The sequence below is a fragment of the Tamandua tetradactyla genome, chromosome X, assembly GCF_023851605.1.
Source record: "Tamandua tetradactyla isolate mTamTet1 chromosome X, mTamTet1.pri, whole genome shotgun sequence".
Classification (NCBI taxonomy): Eukaryota; Metazoa; Chordata; class Mammalia; order Pilosa; family Myrmecophagidae; genus Tamandua; species Tamandua tetradactyla.
In genome coordinates, this window is record NC_135353.1 from 39942595 (window position 1) to 39959424 (window position 16830).

At 36.5% G+C, this 16830-nt stretch overlaps 2 protein-coding genes across 2 annotated transcripts in view; both read left to right on the plus strand.

The window, feature by feature from the left end:
• TENM1 (teneurin transmembrane protein 1) overlaps positions 1-16830 on the plus strand; it is a 1173786-nt gene that overhangs the window by 299839 nt on the left and 857117 nt on the right. The gene's annotated exons all lie outside the window — the stretch shown is intronic.
• Positions 8841-9734, plus strand: LOC143671070 (uncharacterized). Its single transcript, XM_077146014.1, has one exon. The coding sequence runs from the start codon at positions 8856-8858 to the stop codon at positions 9732-9734; it is 879 nt and encodes a 292-aa protein (XP_077002129.1). The 5' UTR covers positions 8841-8855.

Below are 16830 nucleotides of genomic sequence, written 5' to 3' on the forward strand. Positions count from 1 at the left end.
TTTTCCTTGTCCTTTTCAATTTGGGAATATCCTGCATTGCAGCAGTTCAATTTAATCTCCCCTTTACATTTCTGCCTCTGGTTTCTTCTCTTTTAGAGTATCCCACCCTGGAAAGCAAGATGTGGCCAACCCAGAAAAATTGGTCACTCCAGAAATGTTCATTTTGCATTTAGGTGGTCCACCCAACAGAACTTGATTGAATGAATGTACCACTTTCTGGCTGCAGCATCCTATCCCCCCCAGGGGGGGCGCATTATGTATGTTGCACTCCCAAGTGGCTTGTATTTGCCCTGAGTCTCTGCAGACTTGGGACCAGGTGCCTGGATATGCATGGGGTTCTGATATGCTCCTGCAAGTGGCTCTAAATCTGTGACCATGGTGGGATAGAAGGATCCTGTCTTCTCTGTCTCAGAGGGACTCCCAAACTGAGTAGGACAGAGTGAAGGGAGGAAGTAAGACTGATGTTCCAGGATGACAATTTCCTACTTGGTATTTTTCCTTTTTTTCAGTATTTGTGGAGTCCTTCCCTTGTCTGTACAATCCTCTATAGTTTTATGCAAGTCAGATTTGTCCTTTTGTTTACTGACTATCTAAGGAGATTTTTTTCAAGGGATGTCTTATGTCATTATGTTGATTACATCATTCCAGGGACTGTTTTGAAAACCAACAAGCCAGAGCTTTGAGAATGAGGAATACACAAGGATGCTCCACTTCCATTCAATCTTGTACTGAGGATCCACATAAAGCTAGGATCAGATAAAAAACATCTTGAAATTTCCACAAGACATATGCATGCTATATCTTTCCAAAGAGTCTACAGAAGTCAGTTTTCAGAACTGGGAGTTTCATTGTGTTTGACAATATTTCACATGTAATGGATACTCCTTCTATTCTGTATTCCCTATTGTTCTTCTGAAATAAGTTTCAGAACTTTAGAAAGGCTTGCTTCCTCTCTGGTCAGTATCTTCTGGATGGTTGGCATTCATTACAGTACTTTGACTTTTCCATCACATATTTATGCACAGGGAAATGTCTTCTCCTTTCTCCTCTGAGTTCCTGCTGACTTTATCCCTGACTGCCTCCTTTTAAAGATGACAAATTTGAGACCCAGAAAGAATGGATTAATGCAGGTCTTATATAGCCTTGCTCTTGTCTCAGTGCAGTGATCTTTCCAATACTGCAAAATGCTGCCTGTGTAATCTACCTTTTGTGGATTGTGACTTGAAGGGGACAATAATGAAGAAAGTTACAAATACTACTAATTCCCTGTTTCCTTTCATTAGCATAAGTATGTGTGTTCAGAATCATCCTTATTGAGCAGAGGGACTATGGTCTAGAAGCCAACAGTAGATGGAATTGGGGAAGGTAGAACCAGACCATCTGAGTATCAGAGAAAACCTGACCTGGAGAAAAAGTTATCTATGGGATATTGTTAAACCTGTGGCAATTGTGTGCTCCATAGTTCCCAGTTTCCCACCAACTCTTACTTTTAGCTCATAGTTTTCCCTCAGATTTTAAGGCATAGAGGTTAAGCTAGGAAGAATCCTTATAAGTAAATCATTGATTCCTATTTCTTAAGTCCTTTCCACTACTTTCTTGAGAAGTGGACATTAAACACATCAGTGATGACACATCTTTATGCTGCTCAAAAATCTTAGTTGCACTCTTCTGAGCCTGTCCCATTTTGTCCATGGCCTTTTTAAAATGAGGAGCCCTCAACTGAACATAGCACACCAGGCATGATTTGGGAAATCCAAAACAGATCATGTTTCTAGAACTCCTTTATTTCTAGAGTCTATATATCCATTCACACAGCCTATGCTTTCATTAGCTTTTCTTTTCTTTCTTTTTCTTTTTTTTTTCTTACATGGACAGGTACCAGGAATCGAACCCAGGTCTCTGGCATGGCAGGCGAGAACACTACCTGCTGAGCCATGGTGGCCCACCCTTTCATTAGCTTTTTACAAGCCACAATATCCTGCCAACTCATTATGCTTACAGCAAAAGAAGATATCTTGATCTGTGCACCCAAGTTATACTTAGACAAATTTATCCCATTATGTAATGAAGTAGTGGATATATATTTCTTTAACCTAAATACAAGATATTGTATATTTGTCTGTGAAAGTATAGCATTACATTTGTCTCATAGTTCCATGATGGCATGAATATTTGGCATCATGATTATATCATTCAATGGTTTGGCTATTCCATTAGTTCTGCATAAACTAATACTGTTTCCTTATCCATACCATCTTAGTTTGCCAGTGCTGCTATAGCAAATACAACATATTGAATTAAACAACAGGAATTTATTATCTTACAGTTTGGGAGGCTAGAAGTCCAAAATCAAGGTGTTGTCAGGCCATGGTGGTGGCATTTGGCGGTGGCTCAGTCTCTGCTTTCATCACATGGTGACCTTTCTCTTTCTTTCTCCTCCTCTGGCTTCTATTTCCTTTTACAAACTTCCTCTCCTTATAGGAACTCCAGTCATGTTGAATTAAGGCATGTCCTGATTCAGTTTGGCCTTACCTTAACTAATAATGACTTCAAAGATCCTATTCATAAAGGGGTTTGCATCCACAGTGCTAGGGGTTAGGACTTGAACCTGACTTTGTGGGGAACATGGTGAAATCCACAATACATGGCATTGATAAAAATGTTAAATGGGACAGGGGAAAAGGAGATCACTGGAGACAATTTAATCCAATTACTTTCATATGTTTATCACTAGTTTGCAGTCATACCTCAAAGATATTGTGGGTTTGATTTAGACTACCACAACAAAGTGAATGAGATAAATGAGTTATGTGGATTTTGTATTAGAGCATATAAAAGTTATATTTACACTATACTGTAGTCTATTAAATGTGAAATAACATTATGTCTAAAGAAACAATGTACATACCTTAGTTTAAAATGTTTTCTTGCTAAAATATGCTAATCATCACCTGAGACTTCAGCAAGCATAATATTTTTCTGATGGAAGATCTTGCCTCGATGTTTATGGCTGCTGACTGATGAGGGCGGTGGTTATTGAATATTGTGGTGGCTGTAGCAATTTCCTAAAATAGGATAATAATGAAGCTTGCTATACTGATTGACTCTTCCTTTCATGAAAGATTTCTTTGTAGCATGTGATGCCATTTGATAGATAGCATTTTACCAGCAGTAGAAATTTCAAAGTCAATCTTAAACCCTGCCACTGCTTTATCAATTAATTTTATGTATATATGTGTATGTGCACATATATGTATATGTACATATAAGTTTATGTATATATGTATATACACATATGTACATATATATATATATATATATTCTAAATCCTTTGTTGTCACTTCAACAATGTTCACATCTTCACCAGGAGTATATTCCATCTTAAGAAATTATTTTATTTGCTCATCCTTAAGAAGCAACTTCTCATTTGTTCAAGTGTTATCGTGGTATTCCAGCAATTTAGTCACATCTTCAGGCTCCACTTCTAAGTCTAGTTCTCTTGCTGTTTCCTAAACATCTGCAATTACTTCTTCCACTGAAGTCTTGAACACCTCAAAGCCATCCATGAGAGTTGGAATCAGTTTTGTCCAAAGTCCTATCCATGTTGATATTTTGACTCCTTCCCATGAATAACAAATATTCAAAATGGCATATAGAAAAGTGAACCCTTTCCAGAAGGTTTTCAATTAATCTTGACCAGATCCATCAGAAGAATCATTATCTATGGCAGGGAAAGCCTTATGAAATATGTTTCTTAATAAAATCTGAAAGTCAAAATGACTCCTTGATCTATGGGCTACAGAATGGATGTTGTGTTATCAAGCATGACAAAAACATTAATCTTGTTATACACCTCCATCAGAGCTCTTAGGTGACTAGATGCATTATCAATGAGCAGCAATATTTTGAAAGGAATCTTTTTTTCTGAAAAGTATGTCTCAACAGTGGGCTTAAAATATTCGGTAAAGCATGTTATAAACAGATGTATTGTTACTCAGGGTTTTTTTTCCCCATATATAGAGCACACACAGAGTAGATTTAGCACTATTCTTAAGGGCCTTAGGGTTTTCAAAATGGTAAGCAAGTATTGGCTCCAACTTAAAGATACTAACTGCCTTAGCACCTAACAAGAGAGTTAGCCTATCCTTCAAAGCTTTGAGGCCAAGCATTGACTTCCCCTCTGTGCTGGTTTGAAAGGATGTATGACCCCTAAAAAAGCCATGTTTTAATATAAATCCCATTTCATAAAGGCAGAGTAACCCTTATTCAATATTTGAATCTGTAATTAGATCATCTTCCTGGAGATGAAACCCAATCAAGAGTGGTTGTTAAGCTGTATTAGATGATGACACGCCTCCACCCATTTGGGTGGGTCTTGAGAAGTTTCTGGAGTCCTATAAAAGAGGAAACATTTTGGAGAATGAAGGAGATTCAGAGAGAATGGAGCAGAATGACATAGCCACCAGAAGCAGAGTCCACCAGCCAGCGACCTTTGGAAATGAAGAAAGAAAATGTCTCCCAGGGAGCTTCATGAAACAGGAAGCCAGGAGAAGAAGCTAGCAGATGATGCTGTGCCCACCATGTGCCCTTCCAGATGAGAGAGGAACCCTGACCATGTTCACCGTATGCCTTTCCACATGAGAGAGAAGCCCTGACTCTGTTTGCCATGTGCCTTCTCACTTGAGAGAGAAAACCTGAACTTCATCAGCCTTTTTGAACCAAGGTATCTTTCCCTGGATGCCTTTGATTGGACATTTCTGTAGACTTGTTGTAATTGGGACATTTTCTTGGCCTTAGAACTGTAAACTAGCAACTTATAAAATTCCCCTTTTTAAAAGCCATTCCATTTCTGGTATATTACATTCTGGCAGCTAGCAAACTAGAACAGCCTCTCTAGCTATGAAAGTCCTATATGGCATCTTTTTCAAACATAAGATTGTTTCACCTACATTAAAAATATGCTGTAAACAAAAGACAAACAATGTACTGTTTATTGTAGCTACCTTCATCAATGATCTTATCTAGATCTTCTGGATAATTTGCTGTAGCTTCTACATCAACACTTGTTGCTTCACCTTACAGTTTTATGTTATGGAGGTAGTTTCTTTCCTCAAACCTCATGAACCAGCCTCTGTTAGGGTTACACTTTCCTTCTGCAGTTCCCTCACCTCTCTCGGCCTTCATAGAATTGAAGAAAATTAGGGCTATGCTTTGAATTAGGTTTTGGCCTAAGGAAATGCTGTGGCTGAATATTGTGCCTGCTTTGACCTTCTATCCAGACCACTAAAACTTTCTCCATATCAGCATTAAGACTTTCTTTTCATTCTTGGGTTTACTGGTGTAGTACCTTTAATTTACTTCAAGAACTTTTCTTTTCCATTCACAACTTGGCTAACAGTTTGGAACAAGAAGCCTAGCTTTTGGCCTATATCAACTTTCCACATGCCTTCCTCTCTGAGCTTAATCATTTCCAGCTTTTGATTGAAAATGAGAGACTTGTGACTTTCACTTGAACACTTAGAGGACATTGTGAGGTTATTAATTGGCATAATTTCAATATTGTTGTGTTCAGAGAATAGAGAGGCCCAAGGAGAATGAGACAGATGGGGAAACAGCTTGTCTGTTAAGCAGTCAGAACACACACAATTCATCAATTAAGTTTGCAATATTATATGAGTGTGGTTTGTGGCACCCCATGACAATTACAATAGTAACATCACAGATCACAGAACACAGATCACCCTAACAGATACAATAATAATGGAAAAGTTTGAAATATTACAAGAATTATCAAAATGTGACTCAGACACCAAGTGAGTGCATGCTGTTGTAAAAATAGAGCTGAGAGACTTGCTTAACACAAGGTTGTCAGAAAGCTTCGATTTGTATATAAAAAAAGCAATAAAGTGATATCCAATAAAGTCAGGTGAGTCTGTATGTGTCAGTGTAATTGTGCCATAATTTTTCTCATACATATTTTAAATTCATCCAATAGTATATCTCAAAAGACATTGCAAAATGCTTTGCTGAGTAGGAAACACATCTACCTATTTCCTTGCCCTGTTAATTTAGTCAACCTATTCAAAAGGGAAGTGAGGTTAGTCCATCATGATATTTTCAGAGTATGCCTGTGAATGCTTCTGGTATTAGCTGCTTCCTAATCTCAGAGGTCAGTCAATATTTTTGAAAGTCTTTCATGAGGGCCCAGAAACCTAGAAATTTTTAACACTACCTCTTCATGAATTCTGAGGTTCAGTGCCATCCTACTGACTCTGTTATTCTTTCTAAAAGCAAAATAGTTATTTTGCCAAAAAAGAGACATAGAAAATAAGGGTTAGCTACTTACTGATGCTATGACATGTTTGCCAACTGTCATTATACCACTGACTCTAGCATGCTTTTATTCACTAATTTTTAATCTTCTCTTAGATATACCTAAAAAACTCATGTTATGTGTTCCTCTTGGCCTCCACATCTTTCCCAAGTTGTAGTAGACTTAGACTCTATTCTTGGTAATATGAAATTATTTTCATCTTTTAGCATCACCTTTTAAAAAAATCTGACTTTGACTAAAAACTCTCAATTGCAGCCATATCTTAGTTTTATGAAAATGTCTCCCTATATCTTCTGTCCATATTACTAGTATAATGATGATGATGTATATGAAGATTACAATGAAATTAATGAAAATGTAATAATAGTTAACACCTAGTTAGCACTTACTGTGTGCCTGACACTATTCAAAGTGCTTTCCCCACATAAACTCTTCTAATTTTTACAATGCTTTAAAATAGAGTCTATTGTTATCTCCACTTTACATATGAGGATATGAAGGCACAGAAAAGTTAAGATAACTTGCCCCAAATCCTATAGTTAATAAATGGCAGAGCTGAAAGTCATATATTCTGATTTTAGAACCTGGGTTTCAAACATTTTACAGATTAAACACTGAAAAATTGAATTGTTAAGGGAATCATGATGCAGTATCAGAACATCTGATAGGCAAACATGTTGGAGACACAGAATTAGTTTTTGGCATGCCTTGCCTTCTGTTCTGCACAGTTAAATACACTCACTGCTTTTTGTTGCCAACCTCTGGGCTTCCTTTACACGTGTAAAGCTTTCCTGGTCAGCTAAACTGTAAGATTATAGAGAATATGGTCCACGTTGTAGCTACTTCTTTGTTTCCCACATATTGTAGCCAAGGACAGTGCTAGACACAACATAGGTATATGTGAAATCCTTGTGTATTATGTGATATACTTTGGCATTAATTACTTTTAAAAAATCAGTCACGCTCTCTTAGAGAGGGTGTGTGTGTACAGGCACATTCACAAGCTCGAATTTATTCTCAATGAACTGTGAGTATTGAGGGAAAATACAATGCCTGGCACAGAACAGATACTCAGTGATTATCTGTTAAATGAATAAATGAAATTTGCAGAGAGGGAGAGTTCCTCTGGAATAAGAACAATATCAATTGTCCCCATGCCTTATTTATTTTGAACCATTAACTAATTGATAGAGTGCACTAAAGTCTTTTATACAGATCTTAGTCACAGTAATTATGCCAGAATTATACAATTATCCTTCATTACAATTTGAATTAAAAACATGAGTGTGGTTCTGTGTGGAATTAATGAACTTTTTGTATCTATATGCACATATATATATATGAATATATGTATATATATATATATATATATATATATGAATGTACGTATATATAAGGAGATATAGATATTCCTTTTTATTGTTTTGGTAAATATATCAGCACCTAGTATCTTTAAGCTGGGTGAATATGCTTCATTATCTTAGTGGGTAGGTAAATCTTGAGATGCAAATTTATTCAGACCCATTGAACTTTAATATCAGACTTTAGACAAATCTTTTCATAACATAAACTGAATGGAGGGATATTTTGGTCTTTGTCCACGGGTGTGTCCTTGGCTGGGTCCAGGTGGTGTGAAAGTAGGAGGTTATAAAGTGACCAAACCCTATGTGCTCCTCCACTGAAGCAGAAAGACAACCTGGATGGTGGAGAAAGAAGTGAAAAGAAAGTCTGTCCAGAAGAAGCCTAAGAAGATAGAGAGGCTACAAGACTTGAGGAATGATTTGCATCCATGTCCAGTAAAGAACAGACTGGGGGAAAAGGCAGTGAAAATAAAAGAGTTGGAAAAATATTTCCTCTGACATCAGAACTTGTTTTTTTTAAGACAGCCCTTCTTTGAACTCACCCAGTAAGAGTTTGAAATGCGATTTAGACTTATATCATCATGAAGGAAGCTGCTTGGGGAAGAATCAACAGTTTGTTAATTCCTTCTGCCATTGCTTACCCCTTGTGATAATAAACCCCATAAAATGCAAATCAGTGTGAAAATGTCCTGTGTTTAAGATTTTGAACCCCACTGTTAACAGAACATTCATACTGGAGAGACACCATATGAATTTGCTGAATTTGGGAAAACTTCTTTAATTCACGTCATATTTCATTAAATGTAGAAGTCATGCCGGAGAGAAGTCCTGTGCTTCTAAGGAATATTGAAATGCCTTTAGCTAGATGACAAATCTCATTGAGCAAAAGAAAACTCATACTGGAGAGAAATCCATGAATGTAACAAAACTTCACTGAATGTTAGAAAATTTATACAAGAAAGAAACCTTTGAATATACTGAATATGATAAAGTTTTCTCTGGAATCTCATTTCTTACACTACGTTTGAAAGGCAAAAAAGGGGAAAAGCCATATAAATGTAAGAAATGTGGGAAAATGTTAAGCCAAAAGTAAATCCTCATTCACCAAAAAAATTCATATTGGAGAGAAACCTTGTGAATGTGGGTAAGCTTCCATTCAAATGGCAAACCTCATTCAGCAGAGAATTTATAGTGGGGAAAACTCCTTTGCCTGTAAGGTATGTGGGAAAGTCTTCAGCCACAAATCAAGCCTCACTGAACATGAACATTTTCATACTAGAGAGAAACCTTTTGAATGTAATGAATGTGGAAAAGCCTTCAGCCAAAAGCAGTATGTTATTAAACATCAAAGCACTCGTATTGGAGAGAAGCTTTTTGGATGCAATGAATGTGGACAATCCTTCAGCCAGAAGGAAAACCTTCTTACCCGTCAGAAGATTCACATGGGTGAGAAATCATTTGAGTGTAAGGATTGTGGAAAAGCTTTCATACAGAAGTCAAACCTCATTAGACACCAGAGAACTCACACAGGAGAGAAGCCCTTTGTATGTAATGAGTGTAGGAAAATCTTCAGTGGCAAATCAAACCTTACTGAGCATGAGAAAATTCATATTGGAGAGAAACCCTTTAAATGTAGTGAATGTGGCACAGCTTTTGGTGAGAAGAAGTACCTCATAAAACATCAAAACTTTCACAGTGGAGAGAAACCTTATGAATGTAATGAATGTGGAAAAGCCTTCTCTCAACGAACATCACTGATCGTATATGTGAGAATTCATTCAGGTGATAGACCTTATGAATGCAATGTATGTGGAAAAGCCTTTTCTCAAAGCTCATCTCTTACTGTGCATGTGAGAAGCCATACAGGTGAGAAACCTTATGGTTGTAATGAATGTGGGAAAGCCTTCTCTCAGTTTTCAACTCTTGCTCTACATTTGAGAATACACACAGGTAAGAAGCTTCATCAATGCAGTGAATGTGGGAAAGCTTTCAGCCAGAAGTCACACTACATTAGACACCAGAAAATTCATACTCATTAAAAACCATAAGAATACCTTGAAGATGTGAAGTTTTTTAATCAGGAATTTATGTTTCATAGCACATCAGAAATCACTGTTCTAAAGCAGCACCATGGATGAGGGAAAGAAGAACTAAAAACTTATGGGATACCAGAAATTAAATATTGACAAGACAGACATTCATATGATATAAAGCCTGTGGCCAACAAGAAACCTACTGTAAAGGTAATGCTGAAACTTTAGAAGCATTCCCAGTAAAATTGGGGAGAAGAAACAGATGCCTGCTGTCATCATTGCTATCATAGATCTGGAGATCCTAACCAAGCTGTAGGTGTTGGAAAGCAAGAGACAATACTAGATATCACCCACAAATAATACAAAACTCCTGTGGTGTTGATGCAGCAGAAGTGAGCCCAGAAACAGAGTCACACACTTATAAGAATTTGTAATATGATAGAAATGGCATCAAGAAGTGATGAAATAATGGGACTATTTAAAAAATAATTTGGAGATATTTGTTGTGCAAGGAGGGGATAAACCATATACAAAATGAAATGCAAAGGGGTAAAACAGTAATATGAAAAAGCTATATTCTTAAGTCATCTTGAGAATAGGAGAACATTTCTTAAATTTTAAAAAATGCCTAGCAATTCTCTAAGTACATATATCAGAAAATATTTACCAGGAGGATACTTGCTGTGGCATGATTTGTCATAGTCAAAAATTGATGACAATATAAATGTCCATCAGGAACAAAATGGAAAATTCTTATGGGGGAATACTATGTCTGTCAGAGAAAGATTCAAAAATCATGTTGAGAGAGAAGAATCAAGTTATACAATGATGCATATATAGTACAATGAAATCTTTGTAAATTTGAATAAAGATTTCCTTCATATAATTCAGTAGTATATATTGGCAACGGATGCATATTATATGTAAATATTTCTGAAAAGAATTGCAAGGAAACACGCCAAACTCTTGATAGTGATTGGCTGTGAAGAGTGGAGGAGAGAAAGGAATGAATGTGGGAGGTGGGGTGGGGATTGGTAAAAGGGGATTGCTGCTTTATATATAAATAACCATTTGTCCTAAAAAAAGACTGCAAGTAAATATAACAAGATATTGATTACTTCTGGATTGTGGTATATGGAAATCTTGTCTTTTTTTGTACTTTTCTTTATTTTTTAAATTTCTCAGTAATAGGGATAAAGATGGGAAAGCTCTACCTTTAGAAATTATCATAATGCATTCATTCCAATCAAATACTAAACTTTTTATAGAAAATATTTCTAAAATTTTATCAGTGGTGAGTGGATGGATTTGTTCTCTGTGTAATTTGAAATTATCTATTTCATTAAAATTAAAATGACAGCACACACAAAAAAACTATATGGAGACCATATGATGTCTTTGGTCTTTTGTATATAATTGTATGGTTCCCAGAGGACAGTTATAATTGAATTATAAACTGTCTCTTGAATATTCTAGCCAGTGTTAGGAGAACTGTGAAACAAAGCTCAGTAATTTTTTTTTCACTAACTAGAATGTGAGCAAGTCCCCTATAATTCAATTATAACTCACCTCCAGGAACCATATAATTACAAAATACTTTGGGGAAACTGGCAAACAGTATGTTTTTCAACATATCATATTTTTTAAAAATGATAATTTGATAATTATACTCTACTTCTCATCTTTCTGAACAACACAGGTATGGGGATACTTTTTTTACTGTATTCCCATGTACTTTTCAGAATTTTTCAGAACAAATTATCATGTTGGGAGGTCATTAGTCCATTCTCTTTTGATTGTAGGTCTATCTCTACACACACATATATCATTTAAATTCTTTGGTCTTTAGTTTCCCTACCTACAAAATGATGAAATTTGACTTAGATGAGCTGCAAAATACTTTCTAACACTAATATTCAATCAACCTGTACAGGGAGAGAATTTTGCATTGTGCAGGGTCTGTTTCTCCAGATTGTGGATTATCCTTTAAGGACATGAATGGAAATTGAAAAAGTGAAATTTTGGCTCTGAAGCTTCGGTATAATTCAATATTGCTATGAATACAATATAGAAAAATAAAGGTTTTTATTTGTAACAAACTGATCTTACAAAATAAGCCTTCAGAAAAGGGAAATGATGTGTTTCAATCTATTTAACAGTGAAGACTTCCTAGACTTTTCCATTGTATAAATAACTTTGGAGCTCCTTGATTGGGAGCTTAGAAAGTTATGATTCTTATTTCTTCTTGGTTAATTGTCTCTTTTATTAATGTATAGTGCCCTTCTTTGTCTCTTATGATGCCTTTACATTTAAAGCCTATTTCGTCTGATATTGGTATAGCTACTCCTGCTTTCTTTTGGCTAAAACTTCTGTGGAACAATTTTTTCCCATCCTTTCACTTTCAATCTATTTGTATTCTTGTGTCTAAGATGAGTCTCTTCCAAGTGGCATATAGCTAGATTATATTTCTTAATCCATTCTGCTAATTTGTATCCTTTAATTGGTAAATTTAGTCCATTAACATTCAAATTTATTACTGTAAAGTCATTTCTTGAATCCATCATCTTATCCTTTGGATTTTATTTTTCAGATCTATATGTTCTCTTCCTTCTTTTCTTTTTTATCCTTTAGGTTACCTTTACTGATACTCTTAAATTTTGTGCCCTCCTCCAGACCTTACTCTCCTGGTTTTTTTTGTTTGTTTGTTTTTTTGCAACTGCTGACTTCCCTTTAGTATTTTAGGTAGGGTAGGTCCCTTGTTGACAAATTCTTTTAGGATTTGTTTGTTTGTGAAAATTATAACCTCTCTTTCAGTTTTGAAGGACAATTTGGCTGGTTACAGAATTCTTGGCTGGAAGTCTTTCTCCTTCAGGATCTTAAATATATCATACCACTGACTTCTTGCCTCCATGGTGCCAGTTGCATAGTCTGAACGCCATCATATGTGGTTTCCCCTGTATATAGTAGATTGTTTTTCTTTTGCCACTTTCAGAATTTTCTGCTTCTCTTCAATATTTGACAGACTGATTAGTATGGGTCTTGGGGAAGCTGTATTTGGATTTATTCTGTTTGGATTTCATTGGGCTTCTTTGACTTATATATTTATGTCCTTCATGAGGGTTGAGAAGTTTTTCCCCACTATATCCTCAACTACTCTCCCTAGCCCTTTACTCCTCACTTCTCCTTCTGGGACACCAATGATTCTTATATTTGTGTGCTTTGTTTTGTCTATCATTTCCCTGAGATCCAATTCAAATTTTTCCATCGTTTTTGCCATTTACTGTTTTGAGTGTTCAAAATCAGTTATCCTGTCCTCTAGTTTGCTTATTCTTTCTTCTGTCTCTTCAAATCTGATGATTTTTGCCTCTAGTATGTTTTTCATTTGGTTAACAAAATCTTTAATCTCTGTGATCTCTGCTATTTTTCTATATATTTTTCAAATTATGCTCTTGTGCTGTCTTCTTGATCTCCTTTATGTCATTAGCCATCCCACTTATTTTATTAAGTAGAGTTACGTGAACATCTTTGATTAGTTTTTCAAACATCTGTGTCCCCTCTGGTGTTTAAATTTGGTCATTAGACTGGGCTATATCTGTCTGCATTGTGATATGCTTAGTGATATTCTGTTGTTTTCATCGCATGTACATATCTTGACTGATTTACTTTGGAAGTCAATTTTCTTCAGTATTCTAAAGTCTTGTGATTGTAGGGTAGATGTGTAGCAGGATGCAGAGTACAGGGTGGGGCACAAGAGTGCAGTGATACATTGCTGCACAGGTATAGGTGCAGGTTGGGGATGTTATGCTGGTGCTTGTGAATGTGGGCACCCAGCAGCCAGGGTGGACATAGCTATGCAGGTGCACAGATCTGGGGGGCATAACCCTGGTGTGCACTGGTCTAGGGTATGGGGCCCTTTGTGTGCATGTGCAGAGCTATGGCAGTGGGTAGGCATTACACCTGCATAGGCTGGGGGTGGATGTAACCTGGCTGTGTAGGTTACTGCTTTCTCAGAGCTGGGGGCATGACTGAGGGCTGTGCACATATGTGTGTCTAAGAGTGCTGTAAAATGATGTTCTCAGAGCTGAAGGGTGTGATTAGGGGTTGTGCACATGCATGTGTGTAAGAGTGCCGTACACTGAAGTGCAGAGCTCAGGAGGGGCAGAGAGAGTCTGTGTGACACTATGGGTGGGGTGCAAGTATAGCCTGGGTATGGATGCAAGCGCCTACAACTTTTATGTACTGGTGACAGCCTGCAGGTAGCAGGGAAGGGGAGGTAGTGCTTGGGATGTGTGCAGAAAGGATAGGTTGGGCTGCAGTTGGGGTGGGGGTGTGGAGCGAATACACGTGCTGTGGGTTGGGGGTGGGGTCACTTGGAGCATAGGAAGTGGGGGCAGGTGAAGGGATTCAGGTGTGTGGGGTGTGGGGTGAGTCAAGGTCAAGGGGATGTAATTGTGAAGGTAATGTGAACATGGCTTGACTTACTTCCTAGTCCCAGTCTCCCCAACCATGTATTCTTGTGGGATCCAGTCTTCTGAGTTAGGCTCCATTTGCACTATTCTTGAATATGCTAAAAAAACATTGAATTGTATACTTAAAATGTGTATAAGTTGGTGATAAATTATATCTCATTAAAACTGTTAGAAATGTAAGGTATACACAGGAAAAGATTCAATAGCAAAGAGTACATTTTGGAATGACAAAATCTTCCTCTAACTCCCACCCCAATTTGCACTTGCCCCCTGTTTCAGTTTGTTAAAGCTGCCAGAATGCAATGTACCAGAAATGAATTGACTTTTACAAATGGGACTTATTAGGTTACAAATTTAAATTTCTAAGGTTATAAAAATCCCCAAAGGCATCCAGAGAAAGATACCTTGATTCTGAAGAAAGGTTGATGGAATCCAGGGTTCCTTTTTCACTTGCGAAGTCACATAGTGAAGTATGCTGGCCCTTCTTTCCAAAATGTCTCTGTGGGTGTTTTCTTTCTCTCTTAGCTTCTTTTGGCTCCTGTTGGTCTTTCTGACTTTTCCTGAGATGTTTTCCTTCTGAGCACTCTCTCTTTCCATGAGCTGTCTTAAAGGACTCCAGTAAAAGATTAAGACTCACCCACCTTAAATTCTCCATGGAAGCAAGCTAATCAAAAGGTCCTACCCACAATGGATCTGCACCACCAGAATGGATTAAAAGAGCACAGCTTTCCTTGTGTACATAATGGTTTCAAACGAGCACACCCCCCCCAATTCCACTCCCCACTGATAACCACTCTTCGTATTTCCTTTTCTTTCCTCAAATGCTATTCTATCCCTTGAGTTTTCTTTCCCTAGATTCTTCACTTAGTGATGTTTTAAAACTCTTTGTATCAGCATATAAATATCTTTAACATTTTTTGAACAGCTATCTAGTATTCCTTTATGAACATTTATTTAACATTTCTCTCTTGAAGTACTCTTAATTCTTTCTGGTGCTTATAAAGATTCTGCATGGACATTCTTTGGTATGTATTTGTAAGACAGCACAAAGATATATCTGTAGGAAAAATTCTTGGCCATGAAATTGTTTAGTCAAAAGGAATGTACATTTTAGATTTTGATAGATATTGCTACACTTCCTTATAAAATAGTGGGGACAATGTATACTTCCAGTGAAAGTGGTTAAGAGTGCCTTTTTCTCCAAATTAGTACTAGACCTCACCAAACTGTTTTATCTTTACCAATATAATGGATGAAAAGTGGTATCTCAGTTAGTTTTTAATTGTAAATGCGGTTGAACATCTTTTTTTTCCTCATATACATTTTTTCTGAGTTGTCTGTGTGCTTTTTTCATATTTCCATTGAGACATAGGTCTTTTTTTGTTACTTCATAGGATCTCGTCAAACATTAAGGAAATTAGTGCCTTGTCTGTTTTAAATGCTGCCAAGATTCCCCATTTTTTCATTTGCCTTTATATTGTGTTTATGATACTTTAGTGGTAGATCCTTATTCTTATTAGAGCAGTGGAACATAATGCAAAAAGTACATTGTTCCCATAAACCCCTCCCTCATAATGCAGTTTCCTATTATTAGCAGTTTACATTAGTGTGGAACTATTATTACAATTCATGAAAAAATATTATTGTAATTATGCTAGTAATTTTATCCCACTGTTTACATTAGGGTTCACTCAATATATTACACAGCTCTATGGACTTCTGTATGTGTGTGTGTGCATGCACACTCGTGTGTGCATTGTAACTTATATTGAGTGGATATTGCTTTCGAGTTGGAATATATAATGGAAAATATAATCCAAATTAAATTCATAACTATATGTGACATTTTTTGGATAAGTGTATGAAATCTCCTCTGGAGAAAATCCTCAAATTACCAGTGGTGTCAGTACTCCACTTCACAGAATCCTGTTCTCATGAATATTGAATATCCCTAATTTTCATCTTGAAGTTTTCTCTTAGTTAAGGACATTTTTCTGCTGTTTATTTTTAATTGATTACAGATTAATCAATAAAAACAGGAAAGCATTGAACAGATATCAGATCTTGTATTCCTTTGCCAGGGCAATCTCAACTCACTTCACTCAATATAACAGCTGCCACAGTGCTTTCATTATTTGCTGATTTAACTCTATTATTCTTTTTTCGTTTACCACATAAGAGTATTTACAACATCACATTTTAACATGGAGACAAGAAGATGCACAAAATATTTGATGTAGAAAATGAAATTAAAAATATAAAATATCCGACAATAGCATATTTAAGTATTGGAATTACTTTCCTTTTCTCTTCTCTCCCTCTTTCCCCCCTCCATTTCTCTCTCCCCTTTGTATTCCTCCCTCCTTTATTTATTTCTATTTTCCATTTTCTGTCTCACCCTGACTCCCTCCACTTCCTCTCTCCTTTTCTTCCTTCCTTTCTTCCTTTCTCCAGTATGAACGCAATATGTGCTCACAGTACATAAAAAATGTGTATGTACGTTTGTATGTATATTTGATATATATATTTCATTACAAATATGTTATATAAATAAAAGTTCCCCCCTAATCCCCTGCTTGATTCTCTATTCCCATGCCCTAGAAGGTATGTTTCCTTTATGTATTTTCTTTGAA

Bases quoted from the DNA above. Each gene is read 5' to 3' on its own strand.
- LOC143671070 (XM_077146014.1), top strand. From the start codon at position 8,856: ATGGCAAACCTCATTCAGCAGAGAATTTATAGTGGGGAAAACTCCTTT.